The sequence below is a fragment of the Bufo gargarizans genome, chromosome 8, assembly GCF_014858855.1.
Source record: "Bufo gargarizans isolate SCDJY-AF-19 chromosome 8, ASM1485885v1, whole genome shotgun sequence".
Lineage (NCBI taxonomy): Eukaryota > Metazoa > Chordata > Amphibia > Anura > Bufonidae > Bufo > Bufo gargarizans.
In genome coordinates, this window is record NC_058087.1 from 180,682,555 (window position 1) to 180,705,029 (window position 22,475).

Here is a 22,475-nt window from a genome sequence, read left to right on the forward strand (position 1 = left end):
ATGGTGAGCGTTTCACTGAACGCGCCCAGAGCCAATACATCACGCTCGTGTGAAAGAGGCCTAAGAGTTCCAGAGAACACTTAAATTAATTGCAATTCAATAAATTCCTTTGCACTGAGCTCCCCCTAGTGGTGGCATTCCAGTAAATAAATTCAATTCAGATAACTCATGGGAGAAGGGGGTAGGCCACTGAGATCTGTGTACGCCTCTGTCAGTCCATTCTTTTCTTCTCTCCCAGTGTAATGCTTCATTTCACCAGCAGTGGCGCTGCAGGAAAACACTTGCTGCCAGGCTCCAATATACCACTGCCGATCAGCTCAGGATGGAAGTAAAAAAATAAAAAAGCAATGGTACCACACTCCTTATTACCTACCTAGCTCCTCTTCAAGGTAGGTGATGTACCGGCCGTTATCAGTCAGAGCTTTGAACACCTCCAGCCTCTCCACGAGGTCCTCGTTGCTGGGGTAGTCCTTTATGACGTGGAAGAAATGAGCCCGGAGAAAGCCCAGCCGGTCACCCTGCAACGAAGGTGAATCAATTTGAACATCGGCATACCCTATACCACCCCAAACTAGTCCGGATGTTGTGAAACTACAACCCCCAGCATGCCTTGACAGCAATATACTGGGAGCTATAGTCTCCCGACAGTTGGAGTACCACCATACTCTCTATCACAAGGTTATAGTGAGTCTGCTACCTGTCCTACGATGAGGCTTTTCAGTAGGTTGAGGACGTTGTGTCTGCCCTCTGCTGGTTGATCGGGTTCCAGCAGATCCACGATGGATGTCCAGATTGCTTCCACTGCGTGCTGGAGTCATATGGAGAGAAGAAGAAAGCAGCAAATTGGGGAAATTACCAACAAAGCATTCAGTTTAACCCTGTCCTGCCAAGTACTACTACATTCATCGTTCTTGTGCGCCCACGTAATAGTATGTCATGGTGATGCCGCGGGAACTGTGCACACCCCATATCCCTGGTCCTGTCTGTTTAGCCCTTTAGATGCAGCACTCAATACTGACCACAGCACCTACACTGTTGGAAGGAGGCCGCCCTTCCCCCCTCATTATCTGACAGCCCATCAGCATCCCAGCAAGGTGACCACTGGGTGCCACTGCCCAAATAGCCAGGGGCCTAATGAAGGCCCAAAGGTCGGCAGTGTGTGTGTGTATATACCTATTAAACCCCTGGGCAGGATCTAACAGGATGCCTGTCAGTTTTACACTGACAGGCCTAATGCACGGCATCACTTAGACAAGTCCCTGCTCTGCACAGAGAAGAGAGCGCCCCCTGTGACGTCCTTAGCTATAGAAGTGAGGAAGGCAGCCATCTCCCTTCACGACCAGGAACCTGCTGGTTTTTGTTGATCCGCCTGCCAAAAAAACTGGTACCACTTATTGCTGTGCAGTGCCAGTACAGGTGCAGCACGGCACTTAGCGGTAACCCACAGGCGATTACTGCGGCCAGCACAGTGACTCCAGCCTATCTGCATCGCCTACTGGAGTCTCAGGTAGTCCGAAACCAGCCATGAGAGGAAAAAGCAATTGCTGCTCCATGCTTTACCCTGCAGCTCCTCTTTGCTGCCGTGTGAGCAAGGACAAACCAACTGCACCAACCAGCTCCCCGGAAAAATATTTCTATTACCGCACAGACGGATGCCATAATCCTCAACTCCTTGCTTTACCCTGCAGCTTCGCTCTCACAGCACTGACATAAAAGAGGGGTCTGTTCGCGGCGCGCACTTACATCCTCAAATTTTTTGGTTTTTGCCAGCTCGCAGATTTGATTCATGGCCCGGACGCGAATGCTCAGCGCGCTCTCTGGACTCAGCTCCTGGAAGGCAGTGAAGAAAAAAAATAAAATAAAAAAAAGTCAAATGTGAACACGCGTATAAATCCAGGGCCAACCAATCACAGCGCAGCGTCCGGTTTTTGAGCGCCATTTTTATGAAAGCCGAGTTGTGATTGGTTGCTATGGGCAACAGGGTTACTTTTTGGAAAGACCGTTTTGATAAATAAGGCCCCTTATATACGGTCTATTTTTTGCGCAGAGATATGATTGCAGCCTCAGGCTTTGGGCCGACTACTGAGAGATTCTGACGACAAAATGGGTCGCCATGGTGACATGTCTGCCGCCATGCAAGTAGGATGTAGACACTGATGGAGATGGTGACTTAGGTCCGATCCATGATAACAAAGAATGCCATCAGCGTGACTCAGTAGTGCAGCCTCAGGCCCATAACTAAGGGTCTTTCCCTCACTTTCAGCAGCTCGGCGGTGATGATGTACTCCGGCTGCCGCCACTCGGAGTGCTTGGACTTTCCACGTGATGGTCCCAGGCCCAGGAACATTTTCACCTTCTCCTTCAGGCCGGGGTCTCGGCCCATTTGTCTTGCCATGGCTGCAGGGGTTGGGGGGCCCTGCGAGAAGAAAAACAAACCGCGTCACGGTGGAGGCACGTATAGGGAGTATTATACAACCACAGAGAGTATACTGGGACCAGTCAGGGAAATCTATGGCCTAATGGGAATTAGTGGTTGTCCAGCTGCAGGGAAACTACAATCCCCAGCATGCCTAGGGCAAAAACCAAAAGGGGGCGCAGCAGCTGTTGGACCGACGCCAAGAGGCGGCGCAGCAGCTGGAGGACCGACGCCAAGAGGAGGCGCTGCAGCTGGAGGACCGACGCCAAGAGGCGGCGCAGCAGCTGGAGGACCGACGCCAAGAGGCGGCGCAGCAGCTCGGGGACCAACGCCAAGAGGCGGCGCTGCAGCTGGGGGACCGACGCCAAGAGGCGGCGCTGCAGCTGGGGGACCGACGCCAAGAGGCGGCGCTGCAGCTGGGGGACCGACGCCAAGAGGCGGCGCTGCAGCTGGAGGACCGACGCCAAGAGGCGGCGCTGCAGCTGGAGGACCGACGCCAAGAGGCGGCGCTGCAGCTGGAGGACCGACGCCAAGAGGCGGCGCTGCAGCTGGGGGACCGACGCCAAGAGGCGGCGCTGCAGCTGGAGGACCGACGCCAAGAGGCGGCGCTGCAGCTGGGGGACCGACGCCAAGAGGCGGCGCTGCAGCTGGAGGACCGACGCCAAGAGGCGGCGCTGCAGCTGGAGGACCGACGCCAAGAGGCGGCGCTGCAGCTGGGGGACCGACGCCAAGAGGCGGCGCTGCAGCTGGGGGACCGACGCCAAGAGGCGGCGCTGCAGCTGGGGGACCGACGCCAAGAGGCGGCGCTGCAGCTGGGGGTTCCGACGCCAAGAGGCGGCGCTGCAGCTGGGGGACCGACGCCAAGAGGCGGCGCTGCAGCTGGGGGACCGAGGCCAAGAGGCGGCGCTGCAGCTGGAGGACCGAGGCCAAGAGGCGGCGCTGCAGCTGGAGGACCGACGCCAAGAGGCGGCGCTGCAGCTGGGGGTTCCGACGCCAAGAGGCGGCGCTGCAGCTGGGGGACCGACGCCAAGAGGCGGCGCTGCAGCTGGGGGACCGAGGCCAAGAGGCGGCGCTGCAGCTGGAGGACCGACGCCAAGAGGCGGCGCTGCAGCTGGAGGACCGACGCCAAGAGGCGGCGCTGCAGCTGGAGGACCGACGCCAAGAGGCGGCGCAGCAGCTGGAGGACCGACGCCAAGAGGCGGCGCTGCAGCTGGGGGACCGACGCCAAGTGGCGGCGCAGCAGCTGGACATGCTGGGAATTGTAGTTATACGCCCGTCAGTGGGCCACAGGTTGCAGAACACGCAGAAGGGCGGATTTGTGACCCTAATAACTGCAACGTAACGCAACATAATGTGCACAGCGCTCACTTCCTACTAACTGCACTGTGGAACACAACGTAAACAACCCTGAACAGGCGCAGACACTGCGGAAACAGGCGCGAGCCAAAGCACTACAACAACCCCCAGCATCCCCCGTTCTATCACCCCCCACAGGACGCCCCCGGTCGGACCTGGAGCTCAGCCGCCCTCCTGTCACCCGGACGTCCAGCCAGTTCTCTACTTCAGCTCACGGCTTCAGGGCCTGCAAGCGCCGCCCCCTTTCAGTCCCTGGCCCCGCCCACCGCCGAGGTCACATGCTGCATCCCGGAAGAAGGGGCTGCTGGGAGATGTAGTTCTGGCGGGTTTACAGGAGCATGTGGAGGGACGATGAGCGCTGGAAGGGTGACCAGAAGCGGGAGGAAGATACTGGGAGGGGGAAAGAGCCGGAAGGCTGAGCCCAAGGAGCAGGCGGCAGGTATGGTGGACATTACACAAGGGGGGATATACCTTAGATTGTGAGCCCCACTGGGGACGTTGGATGCTAATGTCTGTAAAGCGCTGCGGAATATAGTGCATAATACATATATACAGTACAGACCAAAAGTTTGGACACACCTTCTCATTCAAAGAGTTTTCTTTATTTTCATGACTATGAAAATTGTAGATTCACACTGAAGGCATCAAAACTATGAATTAACACATGTGGAATTATATACATAACAAAAAAGTGTGAAACAACTGAAAATATGTCATATTCTAGGTTCTTCAAAGTAGCCACCTTTTGCTTTGATTACTGCTTTGCACACTCTTGGCATTCTCTAGATGAGCTTCAAGAGGTAGTCACCTGAAATGGTCTTCCAACAGTCTTGAAGGAGTTCCCAGAGATGCTTAGCACTTGTTGGCCCTTTTGCCTTCACTCTGCGGTCCAGCTCACCCCAAACCATCTCGATTGGGTTCAGGTCCGGTGACTGTGGAGGCCAGGTCATCTGGCGCAGCACCCCATCACTCTCCTTCATGGTCAAATAGCCCTTACACAGCCTGGAGGTGTGTTTGGGGTCATTATCCTGTTGAAAAATAAATGATGGTCCAACTAAACGCAAACCGGATGGAATAGCATGCCGCTGCAAGATGCTGTGGTAGCCATGCTGGGTCAGTATGCCTTCAATTTTGAATAAATCCCCAACAGTGTCACCAGCAAAGCCCCCCCACACCATCACACCTCCTCTTCCATGCTTCACGGTGGGAACCAGGCATGTAGAGTCCATCCGTTCACCTTTTCTGCGTCGCACAAAGACACGGTGGTTGGAAGCAAAGATCTCAAATTTGGACTCGTCAGACCAAAGCACAGATTTCCACTGGTCTAATGTCCATTCCTTGTGTTCTTTAGCCCAAACAAGTCTCTTCTGCTTGTTGCCTGTCCTTAGCAGTGGTTTCCTAGCAGATATTCTACCTTGAAGGCCTGATTCACACAGTCTCCTCTTAGCAGTTCTTCTAGAGATGTGTCTGCTGCTAGAACTCTGGGTGGCATTGACCTGGTCTCTAATCTGAGCTGCTGTTAACCTGCGATTTCTGAGGCTGGTGACTCGGATGAACTCATCCTCCGCAGCAGAGGTGACTCTTGGTCTTCCTTTCCTGGGGCGGTCCGCATGTGAGCCAGTTTCTTTGTAGCGCTTGATGGGTTTTGTGACTGCACTTGGGGACACTTTCAAAGTTTTCCCAATTATTCGGACTGACTGACCTTCATTTCTTAAAGTAATGATGGCCACTCGTTTTTCTTTACTGCTGCTTTTTTCTTGCCATAATACAAATTCTAACAGTCTATTCAGTAGGACTATCAGCTGTGTATCCACCTGACTTCTCCACAACGCAACTGATGGTCCCAACCCCATTTATAAGGCAAGAAATCCCACTTATTAAACCTGACAGGGCACACCTGTGAAGTGAAGACCATTTCAGGTGACTACCTCTTGAAGCTCATCAAGAGAATGCCAAGAGTGTGCAAAGCAGTAATCAAAGCAAAAGGTGGCTACTTTGAAGAACCTAGAATATGACATATTTTCAGTTGTTTCACACTTTTTTGTTATGTATATAATTCCACATGTGTTAATTCATAGTTCTGATGCCTTCAGTGTGAATCTACAATTTTCATAGTCAAGAAAATAAAGAAAACTCTTTGAATGAGGAAGGTGCGTCCAAACTTTTGGTCTGTACTGTATATATATATATATATGGGATCATGTATTAGACATTTTGACCACTGGATGGCGCTGCACCACATGGGAACCAATCATTTGCACCAAATTTGGTGCAACCATTGTAAATAGTTTAGCCACGCCCCCTACCCAGTCCTTTTCAGCATGTCGTAAAGCAAGATCCTGATGCGTTTTACGTATGACGTCACGCGTCTACCAGGGGGCTGCAGGAGGTGTATGGCGTCACACGTCCCAGTAGAAGAGACCTGTGGACTACTTGGTCATCATTCTGAATTTCTTGATGCGGGGTAAACCCTTCTTCTAATCCACCATGATTTCTTTTCAGCCCAGGTTAAGGCCGGGTCCTCAAGAGCGGCAGGCGGTAAGAGACGGATAGCGGTGGAATATGAGGCGGCGGACGGCATGGACAAGAAGCTCAAGTGGGAACCGAAGAACTGGAGGAAACAACTGGAGAACATCCGGCAGATGAGGAGCGGCCGCGACGCCCCCGTGGATCAGATGGGGGCAGAAAAGTGTTTTGACCAGAAGGCAGAGCCGCAGGTATCCGACATCGCAGCGGGGTACTTATTACTGGTGCCATAGGAAGACTAAATTTACAAGGTGCAGAAATGGCGCAAGCGCTGTGATAAAGGCGGCGCGGTTCTTTGACTCACTTTAGCAATGTCCCTTTCTCGCGACCCTCGACGTCCGTGACAGTCTGCGATCGATCCTCGGTTCCGTGATTTTCAGTCGTCCGTGTGTCACTACTGGGCTGAAAACTAGTTTCCAAAGCATCTTCCAGCATTGATCCGTGAAAACCACAGACCAAACATGGATGGCGTCACTCGGTTTTCAGGGACCATAATGTGTGTGAGGGATCTGTAATCACGGACCTTAGTAGTGCGTGATGTCTGCACGGATCGTGGTAAACCACTGTGAACGCACACATTAAAGGCATCTGCCAGCAGTTTTGTACCTATGACACTGGCAGACCTGTTACATGTGCGCTTGGCAGCTGAAGGCATCTGTGTTGGTCCCATGTTCATATGTGCCCGCATTGCTGAGAAAAGTGATATTTTATTATATGCAAATGAGCCTCTAGGAGCAACGGGGGCGTTTCCATTACACCTAGAGGCTCTGCTCTCTCTGCAACTGCTGCGACCAGGCATTGTAAAGGTGATCACACCCGATCCTGTGAATCAAAGTGGAGAAGGTGCTGCAGAGAAAGCAGAGCCTCTAGGTGTAACGGTAACGCCCCCGTTGCTCCTAGAGGCTCATTTGCATATATTAAAACTTTATTTTTCTCAGCAATGTGGGCACATATGAACATAGGACCAACACAGATGCCTTCAGCTGCCAATTTCACGTGCAACAGGTCAGCCAGTGTCATAGGTACAAAACTGCTGACAGATGCCCTTTAAAGTCAGTGGATACGTGAACAGTCCATGGACAGCACAGCTCTGCGATTCACATACATGTCAAAGAGGCCCTGCTCCGCAGATCTGCCCACAGTGGATTGTACCCTTACATTGCATGTGAAGCCGGGGCTGACTGGTATACAGGTGGGCTCCTGCTGCAACACCCGGGAGCAGAGCTGGTTTCCAGCCCGTCTGTTTAACCCCTTAGATGCCGCCATCAATGTCGACGACGACACCTTGACATCCCATTGCCTATGCCCAAGTAGTGACTGGAGGGTGTCGGGCTGCTATGGCCGTCTGAGGTTGAACTATGGTCTCCAGGTATGGGAGCTGGTGGCAGGGCTTAATAGGCTGTCTGTTAGTTGGCTACTTCACTGTACTACTTTGGAGGTAAAACCTGCTTTATGCTTAAAAATAAAAATGTGTTACCGTCAGTGACCACTAGATGGCAGTACACGTCCAACCTCTGCCTATTGGAAACTTGAAATGTGTAGAACCCAGGATGTGTTATTATTATTCTGCTTAAAGGGGTTCTCTAGATTTTACTTGTCTATCTAGAATTGTAGAAGTTAAGCCTGGCATGCTATAAAAGGACACGTGAAAGGTAAGGGGGAGGTGGGGGCTATGTAAACCCTTTAATCTTCCAGTAGGTTCTTTTTTTAGCCCCAGGGGGTGGGGGGACCTGTGTCGGGAAAGCGCACATCTTCCAAGCAGATGGTGGGAACTGGCACAGGGAGGGCAGCACTTGTGCCAGGTGCTGAGAGATGGGCATGTCATTGGCCCCTCTGCGGTGTGAAGGTTAGATCCCCAAACTGTGACACTCCAGCCATTTGGAAACTATAACTCCCAGCATGCCCTGACGGCTCCTAGAAAGGGATGCATTTTCCAAACGAGCTGGAAGCCTGTGTGTAATTTCTCGGCGTGTTTGAAGATACCTTGCAGCAGATGTCGGCCTTTATGGGCTCCTATGCTGGAATGCCAGTAAAATCCCATAAAAGTAATCCACGTGTATGTATGACCCCAATAAAAGCTGTGGATACGAGGTGCCGGGACTTATGGGCACCTTATGTATGGGGCACCATCTGCTGTACATGGTAGGTGTCCAGTATCTTGGGCTATGCTTTAAATGTCTGCCCTCGTTTAGCACTGGTGGAGCTGGAGAAGCAGAGGTGTGCTTGCTTGGCTGTTTTTGGAAGTCCCATAGCAGTGAATAGAGAGAGCGTGGACTGGTTTCCATGTACGGGGCCCCCATCCTTCAGGTAGGAGTGGGACCTGAGCCTATCAGACTTTTGGGACATCCAATGTTTTGACATGTGAAAAGAACTGGGTGCTAAGACGGCAGACTGGCCATAGACCCCAGTGGAAAATTTCTCCAAGGGGCTGCCTGAGCCCTCTTCACGGCCTCCGGTCGTCTACATAGGGATCCGATGATCTAAGCATTAATTAATACACCCGCCAGGTGCCCTCCTGATCTCCGTCCTCAGAAGGGTGATTGCTGCACTGTGATATTTCGTTTTACTGGGGCGGTATTTTGTGCTGCAATACGGTATTACTGGCCTTGCTTACTTGTGTCGCCCCGGCTCCTCCCAATTTGCACCCGCCTACAACCCTTTAAGTTCCCAGTCCACGTCTGCACCCACCAGTTGCTGAAATGGAGGAGTAGAAGCTGAGCCCATTTGGTTGGGATGGACTGTGCTCGATAGGACCGATGGAGGCTAAGGGACCGCAACTGAGCACTTCTTCCTCTTCATTTCAGCTATCGATGGGGGTCTCGGCACCCGGAACCCAACTGATCATGCGACATGTCAAAAGTTTTCTGAGACATTAGATGCCCTTTTAAAAGGGATTTTTACCATCAGGGGCATTGGTGGCATATCGCTAGTAGATGCCATCAGTATTAGAAAGGTGCGGGTCCCACCTCTGAGACCCGCTCCTATCTACAGAAAGAGGCTCATGCACAGGAACATATATTTTTTTTTCCGTGTCCATTCCATTTGTTTTTGCGGAACCATTCACTTCAATGTGGCCGCAAAAAAAACCCGGAAATCGCACTGTGTACATTCCGTGTCCGTTCGGCAAAACAATAGAACGTTTCCTATTATTGTCCGCATTACAGACAAGGATAGTACTGTTCTATTAGGGGCCGGCCGTTCCGTTCCGCAAAAGTCAGAATGCACGCGGCCATTATCCGTGTTTTACAGATAAAAAATAAATAAAAAAAAGCCAACAGTCGTGTGCGTGAGCCCTTAGCTGCGTGGGCCAAGTAAGCAGCTTTCACACTGAGGCAAGATTATGGATGGCTGATGAAGGACAGAGTGGGGTGGGGGTTATTTGGGGATAAACGGGGGAAGGACCGGCACGCACTTAGAAGCGCTCATGATGCTCTGTACGGTTGCTTCAAGCTGGAGGTGCTCAGGGCTTGCACCCCGCACATGAGCCTTCAACAGTTTCCTTGCCCCCTTACTTTTTGCATTGAGGCGTTCATAGGCTTCGGCCCCTCATTTCGGACATGAAGTCTTGTCGGGGGGGGGGCTTAATGAATACCACCTGATCATTTAGAGTAGTAATGGTCCCATGTGTTGCTTCATAGGTGATGCGCTACCAGGTTCTGCTGTCCTTGATGCTGTCCAGCCAGACGAAGGACCAGGTGACCTCAGCAGCCATGACCAGACTAAAAGAACATGGCCTGACTGTGGGCAGGATCCTGGAGACCGATGAGGAGACGCTGGGGAAACTCATCTATCCTGTGGGATTCTGGAAGGTGACTGACTGACACAACTGCACCCATCATTGATGGAGGCGTAGTGGTGATCTTTTATTGAATCTCTCTGAATGAAGCTGGAGCGGAGAACACTGCGAGGAGTGACCCCTCATGATCAGGTTTAGGAAGGTCAGCCATGTACTGGAATGGGCACCAGGTAGTACCACATGTCTCCTAGAGTAATATATGGCTGTCAGCAGCTTCCGCAGACGATGGCACCTACAGTTTTGGCTTCTCAGCTGCTTGAACCTGTCCAGAGAATGGGTTGACTGGACAGGACAACCCCCATAATCTTGACATCCTGTTTTCTTACCATAGAACAAGGTGAAATACATCAAGAAGACGACGGAGATACTTCAGGAGCAGTACGGCGGTGACATTCCCGATAATGTAGCAGAGCTGGTGAAGCTTCCTGGGGTGGGACCTAAAATGGCTCATCTGATTATGGACATTGCCTGGAACAAGGTGTCTGGGATTGGTAAGGATAATGGATCTTGATCACTGCCGTCGGGAGGTTCCTTTACTGACGGTTTCCGTTTTACAGAGGTTGTGTGGGTACTGATGACCTACCACCCTGCTTAAAGGGGCAGTGGCACTCGGCCTCGTCACTGTTTACCCGGCACACTGCCGTACATTCTTCAGGGGCTGTGTTCGGCAGTGATCTGTCACATTCACTTGAATGGGATGGAGCTGCAGTACCACACGCAGCCACTACAGGATGTATGGCACTGTGTCTGGTAAATAACGGAGATCATAGCGCTTGTTCAAGCACCGCAAGGTCTTTAAACAGCTCGTGTGTCGGACCCGAACCAAACTCATATTGATGGACTATCCTAAGGGGAGGTCATCGATACTAAAATCCTGGAAACCCCTGAGGTCACTTATCAGTTACTCCTAGATCCCATCATAATTGTATACCCAGGCTTTCACCCACTGTGTGCACTCCATTAATCTAGCACCCAATGGTCCAGAAACCCCAGGAATTTTCCAGGATTAGAAAAACATGGCTGCTTTCTTCCATAAACGGCGCCACCCCTGTCCACGGGTTGTCTGTGCAGCTCGGGTCCATTGCAGTGAATGGGGCTGAGATGCAATACCACACACCACCTGCGTATGGCACAGTTTTAGAAAGACCTGCATTACTTCTATGTATTGAATGCGGGGTGGTGACAACCTCCTGTCCCCTCAGGTGTGGACACTCATGTACATCGTATTTCCAACAGACTGAAGTGGGTGAAAAAAGAAACCAAGACCCCTGAAGACACTCGTGTGGCCCTCGAGGACTGGCTGCCAAGGTGAGGGTCCAGCTGGTTATAAATTGCCGCATACCCGTCCTGGCAAACCCCTTGCTGGAAGGAAGCTTTGAGATCTAAAGGGGGGGCGGGGTGAAGAAAAGTGAGGTCACATAGTGAAAGTTAGGAAGAGAATGGCCACAGCAGCACAGAGTATTTCAGAAGATACGTTTTATGACCTTGTGGGCAGCAAGTGACTTGTGTTCTAATATTAGTGAGGATAGAAGTCTTGGAAGGTATAGGGAATACCGGGGGAAAAAAACTATCTAAATTAGGGACCTGCACCCAAAGGTGGCCACCCCTGTAATGGGCCGGACATTGGCTTACGGGGCAGTTACCTATAGGTGGCGCTAGAGACAGTTTTCTTTCATCTGGAGGAGACTCAGTTTGCATTGATAGAAGAAAAATACCCCAACATCAGAGTGCGGTAATCCAGGGTCTAAATGCCCCTGTTCCTCAGTTATTAACGCTCATCATTTCTTATATTTGGCCTCTTTGTGTCCATAGAGATCTCTGGAGCGAAATCAATTGGCTACTAGTCGGTTTTGGGCAGCAGGTTTGCCTCCCTGTGTCCCCCCGGTGCTCTGACTGCCTAAACAGAGACATCTGTCCTGGGGCAACTAAAAAGAAGTGATGGAGGTGAATCGTCTTGGATGCCACGAGTTCAAAAAGATTCCAGTTACTTACATTTACAAGGGGACGTCAGTAAGTTAACATCGGGGGCCAGTAGGACCCTCAGATATTAGCCAAATGTGCCACTTGCTCTGGAAGGCCAAACACAAGGAGCCCATTGATTTTAATGAAAACTGTGATGCCTTATTCTCCCTGTGGGGGCGCTGCAGGCTGATAGAACAGTTGCTGCCATGTCTCTCTACAGAGATTGCTGGTGGTCCTCGCCTTTAGCAAAAAGGGATCATCCGGAGAGGACAATTTAGGCCGGGTTCACATCTGCATTAGGTCTCATCCTTCACACGAGCGTGACGGATTAGGTCCGGGTGCGTTCAGTGAAACTTGCACCATTTTGCAAGCAAGTTCAGTCAGTTTTGTCTGCAATTGCGTTCAGTTTTTTCCGCACAGGTGCAATGCGTTTTTCACGCGCGTGATAATAAAACTGAAGGTTTACAAACAACATCTCTTAGCGACCATCAGTGAAAAACGCATCGCACCCGCACTTGCTTCCGGATACAATGCGTTTTTCACTGAAGCCCCATTCACTTCTAAGGGGCCGGGGCTGCGTGAAAAACACAGACTATAGAACATGCTGCGATTTTCACGCAACGCAGAACTGATGCGTGACAAAAAACGCTCATGTACACAGACCCATTAAAATGAATGGGTCAGGATTCAGTGACGGGTGGTTTGCGTTCCCGTCACGCATTGCACCCGCGGCTCGTGTGAAAGGGGCCTTAAGCAGATCTGGCCGGAACACCCTGCCGGGCGCAACCATGCGCTGCCGGAATTCCGTCCAGCCCTATTCACTATAATGGGGACAGGCGGAGATTCGGCTGCAAGCGAGAAGCGGCCGGACAAATACTGTTTAAGGGCTCATGCATACGAACCGGAGTGTCGACCGGGCCTGTATTGTGGTCCGCAATATACGGGCCCCAGTCGTTTTTGCACCGCATCACAGATGTGGACCCATTCCACTTGAATGGGTCCGCAATCTGGAAGGTGTGGTGCGGAACAGAGGCACGGAACTCCACAAAAGCACTACGGAGTGCTTCTGTGGGGTTTACGTCTGTGCCTCCGCACTACAAAAAAGTGGTGCATGCGTTACTTTTTTGCGGTGCAGTTTGTTGTCCGCAGCACGGGCCCGGCCGGCATAAATTCATGCCCTAACGCAGATGTGAAACGGGCATTACTATCACAATATACAGACCACATCTCTGTGTGTCTGTTTTAGTGACTTGTAAAAACAAATCCGGAGTATCTATTCTTATCGCTCTATTCCTCTCTTATTCCTGCTAGAAGTTATGAATGAATTGCTAGAGCTTTGCAAACAAAGGTCCAGTTGGGTGTTACCAATTGAGGGTGTGTCCCCCACAGCCTGACACTGGCAGCACTGATTGGATATCAGACTGCGTAGAGACACACCCCCAACTGGTAACACCCTGCTGGACCTTCATTGCAGACTGCCGGCAATTCATTCATAACTTCTAGCAGGAATAAGAGAGGAATGGCACAACATAGAGTCATAAGAATAGATGCTGCTTACATGGGGTGTCACTAAAACAGGCATGTCAGGAGAAGTGACGGGTCTATGATTTTTGTATTGTACGGTATATATTTCTATATTGTAAATAAAAGTGTCTATTATATCTTCATGATGTCGTATAATGCTCTATTTAATACACAAGATCAGGAGTTGTCCCATCAAGACAGTCCCCGTCCTATTAGGGCACGTTTAGTTTTTTTATATGCGGGGGCTGCAGACCAGAGGGGGGGAGGCTCCTGCTGCAGACCAGAGGGGGGGAGGCTCCTGCTGCAGACCAGAGGGGGGGAGGCTCCTGCTGCAGACCAGAGGGGGGAGGCTCCTGCTGCAGACCAGAGGGGGGAGGCTCCTGCTGCAGACCAGAGGGGGGGAGGCTCCTGCTGCAGACCAGAGGGGGGAGGCTCCTGCTGCAGACCAGAGGGGGGAGGCTCCTGCTGCAGACCAGAGGGGGGGAGGCTCCTGCTGCAGCCATTTGTCTTACACTTAGGAGGAGGAGGGGTGACACAGCTGATGTCCCAGGACACAGATATTCATTTTTTTCCCCCTTTTTTCACTGTAATATGAGAGAAATTAGGATCAAAGGAAAGGAGTTACTGGAGGGAGATATGATTGACCATCTACGTTATGCCGCAGCCCTGTGCTGGGAGATCACGGCATTCAGTGATGTGTCTGATGGCGGCATTCAGGGCAGGATAGCCTATGCTTCAGGTTCCTCGTCGCACAATGACAGACGCGTACTTGGGAAAGCCTTTATTAAGCACATAGCAGTTTACAATATGTCTTGTGTCATAGATAAATGCTATCAGATATGTGCCTTACATAATTACAGGTTTAAAAGTACAAAAATATGATTCCAAACAGAGCTACATATAAGCAGCTTCATGGCCGTGTGCAGCGCAGAGGTCTCCGATCTATCGCGCCAATCCAATTTTTTTTTATAATAAATCTGTCCGTCATACAAAACTATACAGCAGACCTCTGATTCGACCAGCAGGGGGCAGCATCAGCGCCTGCCATGCTGATGAGATGTGGTGTCATATAGAGTGGCATTAGCCAGGCACATTTCAGCCATAGTGGTCAGGTTTTAAAACGCTTAAAATAATTCTACGTCCATAAAAAAAAATCCATTGGTTTGTTAAAAATACAATCGAGAGCTACATCCAGCTCCGACAGCTACATCCTTCATGTGTCAGTCTGTGTGCGTAACATGCCGTCTCCGTGCTTCAGTCCACGTTCTAGACCCTTTCCATCGAGCACCTCGGTGTTATTAAGGAGGGGTCGGTGGAGGAGGATGGGCCCCGATATCCACAACTCCGGTTCCTTAATTTCTAAAGTGCCACTACATACGTCTAGTCTTTACATAACGATACCTAGAGCGGTGGCATCTGGTCACCTTCCAGAAACTTTCCATATAATGGCCAAAGTTCAGTCTAGATCGTTCTGAGGAAAATGCAGAAGGATGGGATCCAAGTCAAGCCAGGATGATGACTACAGTGTGGTGGCATCTGTCCGAAGCGGAATGTGGAATTGAGTTCAACCTATTTCTGTGATGGGACCGAGCTTAACCCTTGCTAAGCCATGGGATGAAGTTCAATTCGAATTCTGAGCCGTGAGACATAAGCTGAGCCACTGGACCAAGCTCAGCACAAACACCAAATTACGGGAACAAGCTCAGCCTGAAAGCTGATCCATTACGATGGGTTCACACCTGAGCGTTCGCGATGGAGCGCTCTGTATGCGCGATTGTACGGGCGTTTGCAATCGCGCATACAGAGACAAGCGAACGCCCGTTGTCGCGCGTTCCCGAAAGTCTATGTACGGGAACGCGCGACAAGACGCCCCAAAGAAGCTCCTGTACTTCTTGGGGCGTCGGGCGTTTTACAGCGCGATCGTACGCGCTGTAAAACGCCCAGGTGAGAACCATTCCCATAGGGAATCATTGGTTTCTCCTTGTTGAGCATTTTACAGCGCGTAGGAACGCGCTGTAAAACGCTCAGGTGTGAACCCAGCCTTAGACCAAGCTCAGCCTGAAAGCGGAGACATGGGACCAAGTTCAGTAATGAGATCAAGACTGGGACTAAGCTTGACTGGAACACTGAGCCACGGAACAGGCTCAGTGCAAACATCCAGTCACAGGACCAAGCTCGGCCATTGGACCAAGCTCAGTGCTGTGATGGGATCAGGACTGAGTGGAATGCTGAACAATGCTACCAGGCTGAACCTGAAGATGGGACCGAGCTCATCTCAAATGCCATGTGGGGTCTATAGCTAAGGCCTCGATCACAGGGCCGTTGCCCGGCAAAGTCCATATTACGGTCTGCAAACAGCTGGTCCGCTATATATAGGCACCCGTCGTGTGCACACCGTATCATGGCTGAGGCAGCCGCACAGATGGTCCCCACTGCACGGAACGTTTGTGTGCATGAGGCCTAAAACGGACTAAGTCACTGCCGCAGTAGATATTACGGTATGCAGTGGGTCTGTGGGCTGCTGAATGGACATGTGTGTGTTAATAAACCCGCACCTCCGCAGAGTACTGTCCTAAAATCTCCGAACAAAAATCATACTGGAATGTTCATCATTTACAAAGTTGTTGTTTTTTGTGGTTTTTTTGCACATTGTTCAGACCTTCCATCCCTACTGGTTACATTACAAATCAAGCAGCTGCAGCAACACGTGGTCAACATAAGACCGAAAATTGTGCAATCACACGAAGGTCCTGTAACTACATCTGCAGTGACGGTTCATTTGAAGGGTCAGTGTGAAATCTGGAGTTATCATCAGAAAACCCTTTACTATACGTCTTCCTCCAACTCCTCGATTGTAATCTGAGAATCGTAGGGAATGTGATATTTAACAGGCTGAATAATAAAGATTACATTACACATTTTATTGGCCAATGTGTTTTCCCCGACTTGCAGAAATTGGGCATTTTCCATTATGGCCACTAGGGGGCTGTATCGCTTCTAGAAACATTTGAAAGAAGGAAACTTTTTCTGTCCTTGTTATTTTTCCATGGAGAATTATTGTAAAAGATATTATTTTATTTGGCCGGAATCTACCTAATCCCCTCTGACGTGATTAAAACTGCATTCCTGGGTCAGCTTAAGGCCTATATAGTTTCTAAGAGGAGCTTTCAAATGGACGACGTGATCTCGCCGGCTTGTTAATCCGGGACATACGAGGTATTAGCGTGCCGCAGGGTTAAATGACACTCTTTTTTTAATTAGATTGAGAGAGTGTCTAGGGCCGTGCATTAAACTTCGGCCTATGCATACAGGCTTACTACCCTGACAGCTCAACCCTAGCCACCCAGGCTGGATTTTTCAGTGAACGCAAACTGGCCTCATGGTTTTGGAATTTTTTGATCACACTTTTTGGGGGAGGTTTTTCAGCCAAAAGTGGGTTCGAAAGAAATCAGAAATAAAGAGGAAGGACTTGTACACAGGCTGAATCCATTTCTAACTTTGACTAAAAAGCTGCCTCAAAACCTCCTCCAAAAAACCTCTGTGTGAACCTACCCTTAAAGACTATCTAGAGTGGGGGAGGGAGGAAGCACTTCATTTGATTTTGAGGGGGGAGGGGGGCTTACCTTAGTATGGGAAAAATAATCTTTATACCTTTCAGGGGTAGAGCTGACCAACCCGCCGCGAATCATGATGGTCATTTGCCCCAGTACGCAGGCTTGTGTCCTGGGGGAAATGGCTGATCATTTATAACAGGGATGCCCAACCTGCGGACCTCGATCTGTTGCAAAACTACAACTCCTAGTATGCCTGGACAGCCTACAGCTATTAGGGCATGCGGGGAGTTGTAGTTTTGCCTTAGTTTGAGCACCCCCGATCTACAAGACTGATGGGGGGGGGTGATGTCTGGTAGTTTGGCGTTTAGCCTATCACTTTTTAGGCCACATGCATGTCTCACTTCCATAATATCTGCATCTATGCAAGGCCTGGGGACACTTACTCCGACTCTCCGGGGCTGATTGACTTGATTTTGAGCTTTTGTTATTTTTTTTTTTTTTCACTTAACTCAAACCATGTGCACATCGATTGGGTAAGAGAGCGCCAGCGGTTCTGGGCCGCAGTGAGGAATGTGTGACCCCTGGGGACGGCCTGACATGCAACACTCTGCCTTATTCCACATGAGGCCCAAACTGTGCCCCCCTCCCCCAACCCTCCTGTGCACTAAATGCAATGGATAATCACGAAGACGTATTGACGGCGCTATAAACTGCTGTCAGCAGGACGACCGTGTACTGGTACTGGTTTCCATTACCAGGAGGAGTTGGCAGCAAAAGTGTTAACAAAGCCCTGTGTCTGGAAGAAATTGTGCAATCTTATGTACTGAGAATATGCTTCTTCGTGGATGACACCTACGTCTAGCTTGTCGGGGTCTGGAGGGTGGACGTGAATTAGAGGGCACTCTGCCTACAGGTGATGATCTCCTAAGTGCTTTGCTAGCGGTGGTCCCTGGCGGAGGAAATCCTACATCTATTCCTTGGTGGGACCGCAGGACAGGATGAGGAAACAGTCTTATAAACACAGGAGGAGGAGGACGATGCGGCTGCCAGAACCCTGCTGGTTTAGCAATGGAGAACTGTTGTCCTTGTCGTCAATTCCCACAATTCATTGCTTTTTCTGTCTAAATTCCAGTCAGGAGTTAAGACTTTTCCTTCAAGCCCCCGGGTACGCCCATGACTCAGTAATGCCCGCAAATAGCGCACCATGGGCAGATCCATCCTCTGATGCTGGTGTGGGTATAATATGTGGCCTGGCAGTGTCTAAGTCAACATGATATGCCGTAAAATGCCACCGAGCTGAAATGGTTAAACAGATATAGGTTTGGTGACGACCTCTTGTTAGTTGGTTTTAATCTGCGCCCTCCGGTTAACGCGCAGTGTTTAGTGGGGAGAAAGGGGTTTGAGTCCTGCGCCCCGCTCTCGTCCCGACCGTTCGTGTGCCGAGAGGGAGGATCAGAAGTTGCTGAAAATTTCGTGTTTCTTGCTCCAGTCCATTTGGGGAGCTCGTTTGTTGGCTCTCTTCGAGCGGGCCTTTTCTTTCGCTTCGGCCGCCGTGGGGCTGAGACGTAGGCCACTCTCTTCAAAGGGGTCTTTTCGGATCAGGTCACCGGCCTGAAACACCAAGGGGTAATGAGAACTATTAGTTCAGTGCTTTTCTATATTACATATCCAGTAACAGAAAGTGGACACGTCTGTCCCCACCACCAAGTGGACAATTTAACCATTTGTTTTACACTCTTTTACTGTATAAAACTGTTTTTTAATATCTTACTTATAGGCTGAGATATGATGGCATGATGTTACAGGCCCAAAGCCTGAGGCTGCACTACTGAGAGATATTGATAACCTATCCCCTTCTGTCCAGTAAAGCATTGTCATAGACACCTTGTATGGATCATAGTCACCAAACATGTCGTCAGTGTACCCACACTGACCTAGATCCAGTCTACAATGACATCTGATGACTCCATGTAATGTCAGCTGCGCTGTCGCGTTTTGTGCGGATCCGTTCAGATAATACAACAGTCTGCATCCGTTCAGAACGGATCCGTTTGTATTATCTGTAACATAGCCAAGACGGATCCGTTCAGACAATACAACCATCTGTCTGCATCTGTTCAGAATGGATCCGTTTGTATTATCTTTAACAAAGCCAAGACGGATCCGTCTTGAACACCATTGAAAGTCAATGGGAGACAGATCCGTTTTCTACTGTGCCAGATTGTGTCAGTGAAAACTGACCCATCCCCATTGACTTACTTTGTGTGTCAGGACGTATCCGTTTGGCTCAGTTTCATCAGACGGACACCAAAACGCTGCAGGCAGCCTCCAAAGCGGAATGGAGACCGAACTGATGCATTCTGAGCGGATCCTTTTCCATTCAGAATGCATTAGAATGCAAACTGATCCGTTTTGGACCACTTGTGAGAGCCCTGAACGGATCTCGCAAACGGAAAGCCAAAACGCGAGTGTGAAAGTAGCCTAAAAAATAAGGTTTTCTTACCTGTGAGTCTTTATCGGGGCTCTGCAAATCACTGTGAGAGGAGGAAGTGGAGGAGCCTCCGTTGAGCTGTAAAAGAACATAAAAATGTCTTCATCCGTACTGCATTAAGTCACGTGAGCCTTAGGCTGGCCATAGACTCCCCACATACACACACCGGGCCGAGCATGCATGTGTTCTGAATGGGGTGAATGCTAAAGAGTCAGGCATGTTGAAATCCAGCTGCCCTAACCTTCTCTGCCCGTGGGGGCAGTCGAGAGGTCCCAATATACATTGGATAATTGGTTGGCCTAACTGGACTTGGGGGCTTCAGATCAACTTTAGGCCTCCTTCAGCCAAATGTTACTGTAGGGCAGCAGGTCCTGGCCCGAGCGCTGGTTGCTACCCCAATGATTGGGCCAGGACTTGCGCCATAACATGGTTGCTAAAATTCAGCTGCATTACAGGTGTCTGACTGAAGCCTTAAAGTGGTTTTCCGGGTGTTCAATATTCTCAAGACAGGTCATCAATAGATAGATTGTTGGGGGTCTGACCCCCGGCCCCCCTGCCGATCAGCTGTTTGAGGCAGCCTCTTTGCAGCTTACCAAGCACAGCACCGTCCACTGGATAGTGGCTGTGCTTGGTATTGCATCTTAGCCCTATTCAGTTGAATGGGACTGAGCTGCTCCTAGGCCGTGTGACTGATAAATGTGATGTCACAGGCCTAAGAAGTCACAGCGCTTACCAGGGGGGCTCTTCAAACAGCTGCCGGGAGTCACACACCTGATGAATCCTGAGGATAGCTAATAGAGAGGATGCTGCTACTAAAATCAACATTCGTCTATGGATCCCAATGGGCACCTAACAATGCAGTAGCAAAAATGACCCCCTTCCTTGTACTGGCTACTTGCAGCCATGATCAGCAGCTGGTAGAGGAACCTGAAATATGTATATAATATCCTAACAATCCCATGGAGTGAAAAAATTCTCCAGCGGAAAGATTACTCCCATCATTTGTGCAGCAGGTTGTAGTCTTCATCCCTGACACTCGGCTACGGTATACAGAAAGCTGTCTGCTGAGTGCGAGCACGTTGCTTTTCTACACCAAACGCTCTCAATAAGCAGGTCCTTGGCAAATGGCTGAACATTTCCTGCCTGGAGTGGTCCCAGGATTCTGCAGGGTGGGAGCTTACACTTGGCGCTTTTCAATATATGGCAGAAATAGCAAGTTCCTCTTTACAAGTGTAGAGACTCGTTACTTCCCAGACACACAGGGAAAAACCCGCAGCGGAGGAAACTGCACCGCGCTCAAACACAACGAGGTCTGGAGACGTCGCTGCAGTAGATGGATTACAACAGGATTTAGCTTTTTTCTCTATTGAAGTCAATGGCCTCGAGGCTCTGATGATTACACAACTCGAGAACCTCTGGGCCATCGACTCTGATAGGAAAGAAGATTGCAGAATTCAGTTCCTTCAAGTGCTGCTTGAGACGTCCTCTGTATGACACCAGTGCTGGGTAGGTACAAAGAGTCCTCGCCAAGGGTCGGCGTCCTAGGCGGACCACAGATGCAAAAACCTCCATCCAACCAGGCAAATATTCTGAATATTGGGGAGGGCCTTCATGCTCCTACCTCCCTGGCACCCTCATCTGGTGGTTCAGTCCCTATTTATGACTCGCTGTGGAATTAGCCTCCATATTAGTGCTGACCCTGAACCTTTTTCGTGATTTAATTTTAGTGTATCTGTATTTTTTAGGATGGATTCCTTCACCCGTATTACGGACGTGTGTCCTGGCCTAACTCCGGCTCAAGTTCATGTCCATAAACCTGCGGCCAGGCTGGGAGACGTCCATAATACGGAGGCATAAATCCGTCATATGCACGTGTTGGATTGACCAAACACTCAGTTTTATTTTGTTCTTAGGACTGGATCAATAAAAGTGCCCGTCCCTTTAAAGAGGACCCATCACCTCTCCTGACCTGTCTGCTTTAGTCACTACTTGCATTCTCCATGTAATAATAATTCTAGAGCATCTATTCTTATAACTTTTTGCTGTGCTTTCTCTCTGTTATTCCTACCAGAAGTTATGAATGAATTGGCAGCAGTCTGCAATGAAGGTCCAGATGGGTGTTACCAGCTGGAGGTGTGTCCTTGAGACTGGCAGCACTCATTAGATACAGTCAGAATGTAACACCCATCTGGACCTTCGTTGCAAGCTGCTGGCAATTCATTCATAACTTCTAGTAGGAATAACAGACAGATGGCACAACATATCACTTCTTCCATATGCCTCAAAGCTACTTGAGCAACATGTCCATTCTGAACTGTCCTCTCACCTCTCCTCCTGCTCCCTCTTTGACCACCTACAATCTGGCTTCCGACCCCACCACTCAACTGAGACTGCCCTCACCAAAGTCACCAATGACCTACTAACTGCCAAAGCCAGAAAACATTACTCTGTCCTCCTTCTCCTTGCTGCCTTTGACACTGTCGACCACTCCCTTTCTGTTACAAACTCTCATCTCTTGGCATCAGTGACCTGGCCCTCTCCTGGATCACATCATACCTCACAGACTGGACGTTTAGCGTCTCCCACTCTCACACCACCTCCTCGACTCCCTCTCTGTTGGTGTCCCGCAAGGCTCTGTCCTAGGACCCCTGCTCTTCTCTATCTACACCCTCGGCCTGGGACAGCTCATAGAGTCCCATGGCTTTCAGTATCACTCTTATGCTGACGACACACAAATCTACCTCTCTGGTCCAGACATCACCACCCTACCATCCAGAATCCCACAATGCCAATCTTCTATATCCTCCTTCTTCTCCTCTCACTTTCTAAAACTTAACATGGATAAAACAG

At 50.1% G+C, this 22,475-nt stretch overlaps 3 protein-coding genes across 9 annotated transcripts in view; 1 reads left to right on the forward strand and 2 right to left on the reverse strand.

Annotated features, from left to right (window-relative positions):
- The window catches only part of TSC2 (TSC complex subunit 2), a 43,888-nt gene extending 39,843 nt beyond the window's left edge, over nt 1–4,045 (reverse strand). For 5 of the 6 annotated variants that reach the window (XM_044304215.1, XM_044304212.1, XM_044304213.1 and 2 more), the window contains exons 1-5: nt 3,928–4,045; nt 2,258–2,416; nt 1,744–1,830; nt 698–808; nt 374–518 (exon numbers count right to left, since the gene is read on the reverse strand). In XM_044304215.1, the coding sequence (XP_044160150.1) occupies nt 374–518; nt 698–808; nt 1,744–1,830; nt 2,258–2,395 (481 nt within the window). In that variant the 5' untranslated portion in view covers nt 2,396–2,416; nt 3,928–4,045. The remainder of the gene's footprint in view (nt 1–373; nt 519–697; nt 809–1,743; nt 1,831–2,257; nt 2,417–3,927) is intronic. The other variant, XM_044304216.1, reaches the window with a different exon arrangement.
- On the forward strand, nt 3,973–12,443 carry NTHL1 (nth like DNA glycosylase 1). Of its 2 annotated transcripts, XM_044304217.1 has the most exons (6): nt 3,973–4,211; nt 6,275–6,489; nt 9,937–10,107; nt 10,426–10,585; nt 11,297–11,402; nt 11,907–12,439. In XM_044304217.1, exons 1-6 carry the CDS (start codon nt 4,124–4,126, stop codon nt 12,031–12,033), a joined length of 867 nt encoding a protein of 288 aa, XP_044160152.1. In that variant the 5' UTR covers nt 3,973–4,123; the 3' UTR covers nt 12,034–12,439. The 2 variants fall into 2 exon arrangements, with proteins under 2 accessions (XP_044160152.1, XP_044160154.1); XM_044304219.1 differs by lacking the exons at nt 3,973–4,211; nt 6,275–6,489 and adding an exon at nt 7,914–7,950 and having other exon boundaries at nt 11,907–12,443.
- Nucleotides 12,444–17,573: 5,130 nt separating this feature from the next.
- The window catches only part of SLC9A3R2 (SLC9A3 regulator 2), a 69,700-nt gene continuing 64,798 nt past the window's right edge, over nt 17,574–22,475 (reverse strand). Inside the window, exons 6-7 of the mRNA XM_044302865.1 lie at nt 19,638–19,703; nt 17,574–18,745 (exon numbers count right to left, since the gene is read on the reverse strand). Of these exons, the coding sequence (XP_044158800.1) occupies nt 18,587–18,745; nt 19,638–19,703 (225 nt within the window). The 3' untranslated portion in view covers nt 17,574–18,586. The remainder of the gene's footprint in view (nt 18,746–19,637; nt 19,704–22,475) is intronic.